Source organism: Peromyscus eremicus, chromosome 2, assembly GCF_949786415.1.
Source record: "Peromyscus eremicus chromosome 2, PerEre_H2_v1, whole genome shotgun sequence".
NCBI lineage: Eukaryota > Metazoa > Chordata > Mammalia > Rodentia > Cricetidae > Peromyscus > Peromyscus eremicus.
In genome coordinates, this window is record NC_081417.1 from 54892695 (window position 1) to 54905267 (window position 12573).

At 46.3% G+C, this 12573-nt stretch overlaps 1 protein-coding gene across 1 annotated transcript; it reads right to left on the reverse strand.

Annotated features, from left to right (window-relative positions):
* Positions 1–8628: 8628 nt before the first annotated feature.
* Pnrc1 (proline rich nuclear receptor coactivator 1) lies at positions 8629–12217 on the reverse strand. The gene is made up of 2 exons (XM_059254082.1): positions 11579–12217; positions 8629–9691 (listed from the first exon to the last, which is right to left on the reverse strand). Exons 1-2 carry the CDS (start codon positions 12026–12028, stop codon positions 9248–9250), a joined length of 894 nt encoding a protein of 297 aa, XP_059110065.1. The 5' UTR covers positions 12029–12217; the 3' UTR covers positions 8629–9247.
* Between the last annotated feature and the right edge of the window lie 356 nt (positions 12218–12573).

A 12573-nucleotide genomic window follows, 5' to 3' on the forward strand; every position in this document is an offset into this window, starting at 1 on the left:
CAAGAGTGGTAGCTCACCCTGAGGGCACCTTCATTCCATGAAGCTCTGGGCTTTTCTTTACATTTCTCATCTACTTGAGCACAAGATTTGGCTCTAGCTTTACCTTTCCTGGTGTTCTTTTTTTCTTCAAACTGTACGTTTTATGTCTCTTTCTGCCTCGCTTACTCTTTTCATTGTAGTTCTGCGTAAGCATGATTACTAATAGCCACAAGACATAGTCAATACTAGACTGTCTTGCTGGGCAGTGGTGGTGCACGTCTTTAATCCCAGTACTTGGGAGGCAGAGGCAGGTGGATCTCTGTGAGTTCAAGGCCAGCCTGGTCTACAGGATAGCCAAGGTTACACAGAGAAACCCTGTCTCAAAAACAAAAACTACCACCACCACCACCACAACAACAACAACAAATAGGCTATCTCGAAATCTCCCCTGCCAATAGCATTAGTCCAAAACTCTTCAATTTAGCTTCAGGCAGATTTTTTTGGGCAAGGGCAAAAATCAGGCATATTCTTTCCCCAAATGTCACAGAATGGTCTCCAGTATTCATGCCCTCTGAAAGCTCTGGAGCTGGACCTCCACAGTTCACTTTGCTCTCAGCACTACTGTCTTCCATGCTCCTACTAGGATGGATTAATCCCCACTTAGAGCATTCAACCACTTTTCCAGTCCAAAGCCCTAAGGTCTTCCATATTCTTCCAACAGACGACATGACCAGGCCTGCAACAGCAGTATCCCACTCCTGGTACCAAGTTCTGTCTTAGTTACTGCCAACTTTCACTGTGACAAAACAATGACCAACGCAATTTTTAAAAGTTAGCATTTAACGGAGGGCTTGCTTACAGTTTCAGAGAATCAGTCCATGACCACAATGGTGGGGAGCATGGGCAGGCAGACAGGCATGGCACTGGAGCAGGAGCTAAAAGCTAGTCTGAAAGTTGCAGGCAGAGAGAGCAGGACTATGGTGATATTGTGTTCCCCAATATATTGTGTACCCTAGTAAACTTATCCAGGTGTCAGAGACAGAACAGCCACTATATTAAACATAGGGTTAGGCAGTGATAGCACACGCCTTTAATCCTAGCGTTCTGGAGGCAGAGATCCGCCTGGATCTCTGAGTTTAAAGCCACACTGGAAACAGCCAGGCATGATGACACATGCCTTTAATCCCAGGAAGTGATGGCAGGAAGCAGAAAGGGATATAAGGCATGATGACCAGAAACTAGAGCCTTTTTAAAGCTTTCAGCTTTTAGCAGCAGCTCAGCTGAGATTCATTTGGGTGAGGACTCAGAGGCTTCCAGTCTGGGGAAACAAGATCAGCTGAGGAATTGGCAAGGTGAAGTTGGATGTGGCTTGTTCTGCTTCTCTGATCTTTCAGCGTTCACTGCAATACCTGGCTCTGGGTTTGTTTTTATTAATAAGACCTTTTAAGATTTGTGCTACACAGGGTCTTGTTTGGCTTTTGAAACCTCAAAGTCCACTCCCAGTGACACACCTCCTCTAACAAGGCCACACCTCCAAATTCTTCCTAAATAGTCCACAAACTGGGAACCAAACACTCCAATATAGGAGCGTATGGGGGCCATTCTCACCATAGCCTTTCCTCCTCAACTAACCTAACCAACGTAATTCTGGACCAGCATGCTCAGAAGCTAAACAGTCCCTCATAGGTGTGCCTGGAGGCTTGTCTTCTAGGGGATTCCTTCAACTATTTTCGACTGTTACTGTGTGCTTGGAACTGCTCTCTTAAGTTATTCATTCATGTATTTGACCACATCTACATAAAACAATGCCATTCCAAATAAGGAGGCCAGGATGCAGAAGGATGAGTTACAGGGGCACACGGACACAACTGGAAAGCTGAGGGAAGGTCCATTCAGAGTTCTTTCCCTAAGCACTGTGCCCTGTCTTTTGCAAAAGTAGCCTTTACAAGTTCCAGGCCACCTACGACCACACAGTAAAACTCTTATCTTAAAAAAAAAAAAAATAACCCCCCCAAAAATAATAATCTTAAAGCTAAAACAATGTCTAGAGGAAAGCCAGAGAACTCAATCCATGTAAAATGCATATGGAGGGACAGCCAGATGGTTCAGTGGGTAAAGCACTTGTTCTGCAAGCCTGGTGACCAAAAATTGTCCTCTGACCTTCATAAGCATATTGTGGTGTGCATGCTAACAAGTAAATACATTTTAACAAGCGTGGGCTGTGGCCCTGGGTGAAAGTTGGCTGTGTATCATGTAAAGTTGCCTTCTATCATTATAGACTGTATCTTAGGGTCAGGCATGGTGGCTGTCTTAGTCTGTGCTTTATTTCTGTGAAGAGACACCATGATCCTGGCAACTCATAAGAGAAAGCATTTCCTTGGGGCTTGCTTAGTTTCAGAGGTTTAGTCCACTGTCACCATGGCAGGGAGCATTACTATTGTGGGGAGGAATATGGTGGTACGCAAGAAGACATGGTGCTGGAGAAGTAGCTGAGAGTTCTACATCTGGATCCGCAGGCAGCAGGAAGAGTGAGACACTGGCCCTGGCTTGGGCTTCTGAATCCACAAAGCCCACCCCATGACACACTTCCTTCGAGAAGGCCACACCTACTCAAACAAGTCCACACCTTCTTTCAAGTAGTGCCACTCCCTGATGACCAAAAATTCAAATCTATGAGCCTATGGGGACTATTCTTATTGAAACCCCCAGATTGGCACATGCCTGTAACCCAAGCATTTGAGAGGAAGAGGCAGGAAGATCAAGAATTTAGGTCATTCTCAGATGCCTCCAGAGTTTTAGGTTATCCTGGGCTATGTGAAACTTGAATCAAAATTGAAAACAAAAGAAAAGTAAAATACACACAGGGATATTGGTCTGAATGCGCAGTGGCTCTAAGAGCCATGGGAAGTGGGGAGAAAGGCAATTCCATCTTTGAAGACTAGCCTCTTGTGTCATTTAAGAGCAGCCTAATATTTGAAGAGTAAGCTTTATTTTGTTCACCTTTGTAAGGAACCTGAAGGGCTCTAGCAGGCCAGAGCAGGGAAAACATGGAATCGGCAGGGTTTACCTTTTACCCTTCTCCCTCTTGCTAAACTGTAGATTCAATCCTAAAGCTAGCTCCCAAAGTCCATTCCCTTATTTGGCCAGTGACTCATTCCTGAGACAAAACACCAAGGTCCAACAATCAAAATTCACTATTTACCTAACCTGTCCAATCAGGATTTACCAACTCACCCTAGCACAGACTGCCCCCTTTTCCCCTTAAAAACCCTCAACTGCAAAAAACCTGCTTGCTGCTGCTGCTGCTGCTGCCTTTGCAGCTGTTTACCCCCTACCCCCACCCATTTGCCCATCCTGGATAATAAATCTCCTTGGTGCTGAGAATTTGGTATCTGGGTGTGTCCTGTACTGACTCTGAGGGGGGCCAACCTCCCTTACAGAACCAGTGTGAGCCCTTGTTTTGTAACAAGAATACCCTAAAAGTAACTTGTCCAAGGTTGGGTAGGGGGTGTTAGTATGTTTTGGATAATACTGAAGAATGAACTTAGGGCCTTGTGTATGTTTGGCAAGAATTCCACCAGTAAGCGTATTATCAGCCCCATTTAAATTTTTTTGTTTTAAGAGAGGATATTGCTAATTCTAAATCAGTTATATCATCTAGGAAGGCCTTGATCTCCTGCTCAACCTCTAGAATAGATAGGATTATAGGCATAAGCTACCACATCCAGCCTTAACAGGATCAAAACCAAAGCCCTCTATGATTTTATGTTTTCAAGTAAATACCAAAATATCTTCTTGCTCCCCTGGGTGTGGCAGTCCATGTCTGTAATACCCATTTTGACCCTATCTCAAAAATTAAAAACCGGCCTGGCGATGGTGGCGCATGCCTTTAATCCCAGCAGCACTAAGGAGGAAGAGGAAGGTGGATCTTTGTGAGTTCGAGGCCAGCCTGGGCTACAGAGTGAGTTCCAAGAAAGGTGCAAAGCTACACAGAGAAATCCTACCTCAAAAAACCAAAAAAAAAAAGAAAAAGAAAAAAAAAATCAAAACCAAAACCAAACAGCAATAGCAAAAACTACCACCACCACCCAAAATCTCCTGTTCAAACGCCTTGGGCAATCTGTGGTTCCCACACATAGCTTTTGGGGTAGGGGGCAGAGTGTTTGTTTCCAATGCTAGGTAAGCACTCTACAGCTGAGCTATGTTGGAGATAACTGAAAGTCATCAAATGTTTACTGAAAGGAAAAAAACAACCGTGCATTGTGGCACATGCCAGCAATCCTAGCACTTGGAATCCTGAGTTTGAGGCCAGCCTGGGCTATAGGAGTCCCTGTCTATCAATAAATAAATAATAAGACAAAAAGTGTAAAAAACAAGTTTTGTTACTTAAAAAAAAATCTGAAAACAAAAATACAAGGGGAAAAAATTTTGTTAGAAAAATGAAAAATAAAACTGAAAACAACCAGGCACGTGCATGCCTGTAATCTAGAAATCAGGAAGTGAAGGGAGGAGGTCCGTCTTTCCAAGCCAATTTGGACAATGAGACCTATTTAAAACAACAAACAAACAAACAATACACACACACACACACACACACACACACACACACACACACACCCCAATCAACCAACAAAAAACCCCAGGGTCTGGAGAGATTGGCATAGCAGTTAAGGCTAAAGGAGCAGGTTCGATTTCCAGCAACCACGTGGCAGCTCACAGACATTCATAACTCTAGTCCAAGGATCACCTGACTCCCTTTTCTGGCCTCTGTGGGTAGCAGGCACGCATGTGATGCAGACATAGATGTAGGCAAAACTCATACACAAAAACTAAGAATTTTTAAAAATGAAGAACAAATTCTGAAGATGAAAGGAAAATACTTTTGACCTGCCATCTTTTCTCCCAACATAGGAGACTGCCAGGAACACATTCTCAATTCACATTTGATGGGTTAACTAACTCTAATCTTAGGGAATTCTCTGTAACTGAAGTACCTGTGTACACACAAGCAGCTCTGGAGGATGGTCTGTAATATTTACAGGTACTTTTAATGTTGAAAATTCATTGTGTGTATGCGTACGGGAGAGGGCTTATGGCATGGGATTATAGGTATGTACCACTAGGTCTGGCAGATAATTTAGTGGTTCTTCAATTTTTGTTTGTTTTTCAGTATGGGAAATTGAAGCTAGAGTCTCTTGCATGGTAGACAAGAACTCTAACAGTGAACAGTATTCCCAGCCCCAACAATGCATTTAATACACCCAGACTACTGCTGGACATGGTTCTAATTCCAACAGTGGGGAGGCACAGGCAGAGGACCACAAACTCAAGGCGGTCTGGTCTCCGTAGAAAGACCTGTCTCAAACTGAAAAATCGGAGAGGTTGACATATAACTCAATGGTACCATGCTTGCTAGCATGCCCAAAGCCCAGGATTCACTCTTCAGCTCCGCCCCCCTCTCTCTCTCACACACACACACACAGAGATTGCCTTTTAGAGCTGGATGTGGTAATGCATGCCTTCTGAGGCAGGCCTCACAGTGAACTCCGGGACTACAGTAATGTGGGACCGTGGCTTAAAACCAAACAAAAATAACTTTTTTGGGTGAGGGGTGGGTTCAGTAGACATTAATGATGATACATGACAAAGTAGACTGCCAAAGCCCCTCTACTTCTTCCAGAGGTCTGAGATGGAAACTTGGGGGAAGAGTCCGTTTTGGGAGATTGAGCAAGTCATTGGGAGCAAACCAGTAAACAGTGTTCCTACATGGCCTGCTTCAGTTCCTGCCTCTGGTGGCCTGCCCTGAATTCCCTCAGTGACAGACTGTGACCTGAGTTGTAAAATAAAATGAATCCTTGCTTCCCCAAGTTACTTTTCTTCTTGTTTTGAGACAGGACCTCTCCATGCATCCCTGTCTGGCCTGAAACTTGCTATGTAGACCAGACTGGCCTCAAAACTCCAAGATCCATTTGCCTCTTGATTGCTGGGATTAAAGATGTGAGCCACCAGACCCAGCCCCAAGTTCCTTTTTTGTCATGTTGGTTATTGCAGCAACAGAAAGCTAAATGTCCACCTTCACTGGCAAAACTGGCTTCTCTTTCTGTAATGCCACACTTGGTACACACTTCTCCCCAGCACGCCATTGTGAACCAGGAACAGGGTGGGGGTTGTTGGCTTTGCGCCAGCACCATCAGACCCAGGAATCTCGTCGGTCAGCCACTCTTGATCACCCATGCCACTGGGTGGGTGTTTAGTTACTCCCTTTCCAGAGCTGTTCTGGCCATGGTGCTCAGGGGGAGAAACACTGCAGTGGAGCCCTGGATCTGTTTCTTCTCAGCATTAACATTTAGAGCTCATGTTTCTGTTGCCATGGTAAACAGCATGACCAAAAGCAATTTGGGAGTTTAGTTTTGAGACAGAGCCTGGGTGGCCTTGAACTCACAGGAGATTTGCTTGTCTCTCCAGTACTGTGATTAAAAGTGGTGGCCACCATGCCTGGCCCTACAGTCCACCTTTGAGGGAAGTCAGGTGAGAGGCTTGGCTTAAGTTCCAGACAAAAGCAGACTCTGAGGAACCACTGAGTGATATTCTGGAATCTGTGGCCGCTGGTCAGTTGGGGCTGAAGAATCATCTGTGATCAAGCAGATGGCACCACTGAAATGTGAACTTGGCTTTACCAAGAGAACAGGTGGTCTGCTGGGGCTGAAAAATCAGCTGTAACTAGCATCATAAAGTCAAAACTGCTTCATTGGACAGTGGAGTACCTCCTGAAGGTCAGCTACACAAACTGGTCTGAGGGGGTCAAGACTACAAGTCAAAGTGGCTCAAGAACTTGGCGAATAATGTGTAAGAACCTCCACGTTACTGGTTTTAAAGGGACCACAGTATCTTGGTCTTGGCATTTGGCGTCACTGAAGTGCTACCATGACCTATTTCTGAGACAAGTACCCTCCTCCTGCTTGCAACTTCTGAATACTAGGATACAGGCACTGGAACAGCACTAGGCCAAACATAAAACTGTCTACCCTCATGTGTGTACCTTACTCGATGGCTCCCTACCTCGTGTGTACATATGTAGCGGACATGTACCATTCCAAGGGCATGGTCAGAGAACAACTTTTGAGTCTGTTTCATATGGCTTCTAGGGATGAAACTCAAGTTGTCAGGTTTGTGCAGTAGCACTTATACCTGCTGACCCATTGCAGCTTGCAGGAGCTGAGGCTCACAGGTTTGCTGAGCTGGCTGGCCAGTGAGCACTGGGATCTTTCTGTCTCCCTTCCCACCTCCATGATTACAAGGTCACTGGCTCAGTCTGCTAGGAATGCAAATTTGGGTCCTCAAGCTTACACAGACATCTCCCCAAACCTTCCAATATTTTTTTTAGTTGGGGATGGTGCCTGAGAGGTCACAGGATCACCTGCAGACAGAGGTTGTCCATCTCGTGGCTTCCAGGGTCTTCAAGCTGGTGCCATGTGCCTTTACCCATTGACTCGTGTATTTGTGGACTGCTCAGGAAAACTTTTAGAATAAGCCTTGGCTTTACAACCGAAGCCCCCATATATAGAGTTCGACTTTTAAAAATCTCTCCAGTTTAAGCATCACGCACATACACTATTGAGAAATTTGATTATTTCATTGTCCAACTGCCGTTTACCTTCATGTAAGCTTTAAATTCTAAAGTCTCCATCTAACACTGCAACAATTGTTTGGTTATTGTGTGCCATAGCACACAAGTAGTAAACTCTCTGCTTCCACCTTTAAGTGAGTTCCAGGGATCAAAATCAGGCTTTCCAAGCAAGCCCTTTTACCCTCAGAGCCGTTTTCCCCATCCCTTTAATTTAATATATAAAAAGTAGTTTCTCGCTGAAAAATGTAGGGGCATTCAAGAGCTCAGCAGTTAAACGCACCTGCTGCTCTTCTGAGTTCATTCCTCAGCACGGGTGGCCTACAACCATCTGCAATTGGAGCTCCAGAGATCCAATTCCTCCAGCCTCCAAGGGCACTGCACTCACATGCACATAATTAAACATTAATTGTTATATAAAAATTTTAAAAAAGCACGTAAGTCAAGCAGTAATAGTTCATATATATAAAAGTAAATTCTAAGTCAGGTGTGGGAGCTTACCTTTTTAATACCAGCTCCTCAGGAGGCCCAGGCAAAAAGACAAGTTTCAGCCCTGCTAGACCATGAGACAAGTTCAAGGACAGCATGGGAAACTCAAAAAACAAACACACACACACACACAACCCCGAAAACCTACATATTCCAGACCTAGATAGTTGACTGGTAGGGAGCTTGCCTAGGATGCACACAGCCCCGTGTTTGATCCCTAGCACATCAGCCAGGGGCGGTGGTGCATGCCAACAATCCCAGCACCAGAGAACTGAAGGCAGAATCCCAAGTTCCAGGTTATCTCACCTCTACAGCTGAGCTCTAGGTCAGCCTGTACTACATGAGATCCTGTCAGAATTGCCTATATTTAAACCTGCTTTACTTCTAAGATGGGAAATTCTTGCTCTCAGAGGTAGGTTCAATTAAATTTTGTAGTAAGATTGGTAAAGACTGTAAGAATTTCAAAGTCCAATCATGAAGTCACCTGCTCACACATCCATTCAGTCAGCAGTCATACACAAAAAGCCAAGACTAGCTTAAAAGGGGGGGAGGCCAAATTATTATTGATTTAAAATTTGATTACAACCAATTTTGTTGGCATTTAAAACTTGAGGCGTTTTAAATCTCAATAATGGCTACATACTGATATCCAGAATTCAAGTTTGGTAAAAATAGGAAAATTTCTAGTAATTACAGATTAAAAGGCAAGTCAATTTAGAGAAACACAGACAAACTCCATGTTTACAGTGATTGTGTCAAATTTAACCTTCAGTAGTACATGAATTTCACATTTAGATCTTAACTTTTGAGATATGACAGCTGTTCTTAGAAAATGTCAGTACCTGTGCAAACAGTCTTCCATGTGCTGTAAGCACCCACTTAAAATATCTCCACTGTATATATACAAAACACCCACCACATCTGCAGGGCAAAATACATACTTTCATAACAAAACTATAATGTACCTCTCAAGTATGAACAATATACACATAATACATGGTATACAGTATTTACAAAATATAAAATATAATACAAGCTGTTTATGTGTGACTTAAGCTCATCTGCTGGCAAGTTTCCACTGCTGTATCCATTTCCTTTTAGAGTCCAAGGATTTGGGAAAAATCTATGTTTAACATACATATTGAAAACTAAAATCTAAGTCTGAACTTTTAGGAGTGTTTTCAAGTGCACTGCCATCAGTTCCCGGCTTTGGCCGGGATTTTCAGCAGGGCTTCCCATCCAGTGACTCGGAGGCTTTGGAAGAACACTAGGGGAAGGTGGATCACTAAACTTTGCTCCAGCGTAATTTTCCTTTTGGCTCACTTCTGTTAGAAATGCTGATTTCTTCAAATGGTTGTTTTTAATGTTCTCGGTATTTTTAAAAGGCTTTTTTTCCTGCTTCTGCATTCTATCCGGGGAAGCAGAATCTTGCCAAAAGTCATTTTCATTCCTTTTTGCAGAGGTGATCTTGGTTAGTGGCAAGTTATACTTGCTTTTCTGTCTGTTTATCTTTGGTTGTTCACACAAGTGTGTACCATGCACAAGCTGGCCGTGGGGAAGGGCAATTTTCTCCGATTTTCCCATTTTTGATTTTAAAACCTACAAAGGAACACAAAAGTGAACACAGTTTAAAAGTTATCTTTAGATCATATATTTTGCATATCATCTTTCAAATTCCTCTAGAATTTAATCCAGTTTCAACTAAGTATTTATGTATTAGTTGTGCTTGTTACTAGGTTTCCAAATATGTTGCTACTCAAAACATGAAAATCAATGCTGTTATCAGCATACATATAAAGTAAAATATCAAACAAAAAATTCAAAGTAACTATGTCCATCTTATCTAACTGTAAGCAACTGTAACAAGCAAGTGTCTTCTGTGGGTTAGAAAAATGTTCCTGTATGCCTTTCATGAAAAATCTTTTTCTTTTTCCTTTTTTTTTTTTTTTTTCCCGAGACAGGGTTTCTCTGTGTAGTTTTGGTGCCTGTCCTGGATCTCACTCTGTAGACCAGGCTGGCCTCGAACTCACAGAGATCCATCCACCTGGCTCTGCCTCCTGAGTGCTGGGATTAAAGGCCTACACCATCTGGCTTGTGCTGTTACTCACAGAGATCAGCCTGGCTCTGCCTCCCAAAATCTGGGACTAAAGGGGTGCGCCACCACCGCCTGGCTATGAAAAATCTTTTAAGCTCTGCCAAGAGGCCTGTAAAGCAGAAAGAAGCAGGAGATCTAGGCCAGCCTGGGCTACTTGGCTAAACTTGTAAACTGACTCATCCCCCAACAAACAAAACAAAAACTTTTGCTCATTGTAGTAACTTTCCTAACCAAAACTGGAACCTACAGAAATTTTCGTCAAACAAGAACTTCTACAATTTAGATTCTCGCCTTTCTCGTACTTGCATGATAGCAAAGACACAAAAACCGAAAGCTAAGTACGGAGGTCACCCACCCACCCCACACATCGTTAAGGGTGGAACAGCCTCCCCTTTCAATACTGCCTTTGAAGAATAACATCTTCGTGGCCAGGCCTTTTAGATTAATACTTCAAAACAATCTTAGATCTAATCTTAGCAGATGTGGTGCTGCACGTCTGTAATCGCAGAATTTTGGGGAGTGGGGGCGGGGGCTAAATTATCAGTTATTCTCAATTGCACAGTGAGTTCTAAGCTAATATAGATTACATAAGCGCCTGTCTGAAAAACTGAAACTGAAATAAATTAATTAAAAAAAATAAAAACACTTTAAAATCTGTAATTTTGATTCCCCTCCACGGGCACACCTCGATCAAGTCCAAGTTTCAGTACGATGACTGTTTTTTGATAATGGTATCAACGAAGAATAAATCCTTCAAATAGCATGGCAAAGGTTTTTTTGGGGTGTTTTTTTTTTTTGGCTAAGACTACTCTCAAATCCCTCTAACCCCGAGGGAATTTTATCCACATTATCCAAATCAGTTAATCGGCGTAGTTCATTTTGCTAACTTCTAAAACTCATTTTGGGCACCGCTCACAGCACGGGGGGGCTGGGACACATTCGAGTCGGTCATCTGACCCACGACACACGCTCCCGCCAACTTCCAAAACCCCAGGTCCGGCGGCCTCTGTGGGTCAGGCCGCGCGTGGGTCCGGCCCGGGTGCCCCAGTGGGCACGGCGCCTGCGCCTCCGCCCCCACCCAGCACCACCTTCATGAGCGCCCCAGAGCGCCGCACGTAGCGGGCTGACGTCAGCCCTCCGCGAGTCCGCGGGCCCCGAACGCTGAAACCCCCTGGAACGCCGCCAACCTTCTAAATGCGGGCTGTTGCTGGGCCGCAGCCGCTGCTCCCATTGGCTGGCTTCGGAGCCAATGGGCGGCGCCAGCGCAGCGGTCCTGGACTCCCCCCCCCCCCCCGAGTTCCCCCCCACCCCGCTTCCGCCCCGCGACTCCAGCGAGCGTCACGGAAACTTCCCTCCCGAGTAAACAGCCGCCCCGCCCCCACCGGCCCTACCTCCTTGCCGAGCGGGGGTTGTCTGTGCAGCAGGGCTGTGGCCGCTGGGCCTCGCTCCTCCTGCGCGGCGATCGGCCCCGGGGCCGGGCTGCGGCCGCCCTCGAGGCTCGGCCGGTGCTGCTGGAACTGGTGGAAGCGGCTGGGGAGCTGTCCAGCCGGGCTGGCCCGCACCTTCTTCTTCCGCCGCTTCTTGGGCGCCGCCCGCGGGGCGGCCGCCGGGGCCAAGCTGCATCCGGACGGCGCGGCGGTGCGAGGCGCGGGGGCCAGGCACGGGCCGTCTCCCCCGAGGAAGTGCGGCAGGAAGAGGGTGGGTGGCAGCGCGCGCGGGTCCGGAAGGCGCGGCAAGGGCGGCGGGGCCGGGCTCACCATCGGGAGGGCCCCGAGGAAGCCGAGCGGCGCCAGGCGGCCGCCCAGAGTGAGATCTCGCTGCGGAACGGAGACGACGGTCATGGCGCGGCGAGGCTCGGGGTTCGGCAGAAGACGGGAAGCGGGTGTCACGGGGAGGCGGTGGCGGTGGCGGCTGCTGCTGCTGGGAGATTCGGAGCAAGGACCATGACTCGAGCGAGGCGGCGCAGCAACAAATAGCCGGGGCCGCGGCCGCGAGTGTTGTTACCCGAGGCCACGCCCCGTTCCCGCCCACCTCCCTGCGGCGGCCCAATCAGAACGCGCCTTCCAGGCCACGCCCTCGATTCCGCCTCCGCGCCCGGAGGCAAGACACAAACAAGCGGCTTGCAGCAGCTGGGCACAAAGAGCGCACTTTGCGCATGCGCGTCCAACGGGCTCTTCTGGAGAGTGTCCCGTGAACAATGAAGTTCGACTTTGGCCTCAGCTCCCCCGAGGCTCTCGCCAGGGGTGGGCGGAGGGAGGAATTAGGAAGCTGCTGACTTCGAGAAAGGACAGCTTATCCCCCCCCCTCCACACACACACCCTTTTTCATTCTATTTCGTTTTCAGCTCAACATTAAATTCGTATTTAAGAGATTTCAGAGAACACCA

Coding starts and splice junctions, on each gene's coding strand:
- Pnrc1 (XM_059254082.1), bottom strand. CDS start 12,028: ATGACCGTCGTCTCCGTTCCGCAGCGAGATCTCACTCTGGGCGGCCGC. Junction 9,692..11,578: donor AACCCCCGCTCGGCAAGGAG/GTAGGGCCGGTG, acceptor GTTCCTTTGTAG/GTTTTAAAATCAAAAATGGG.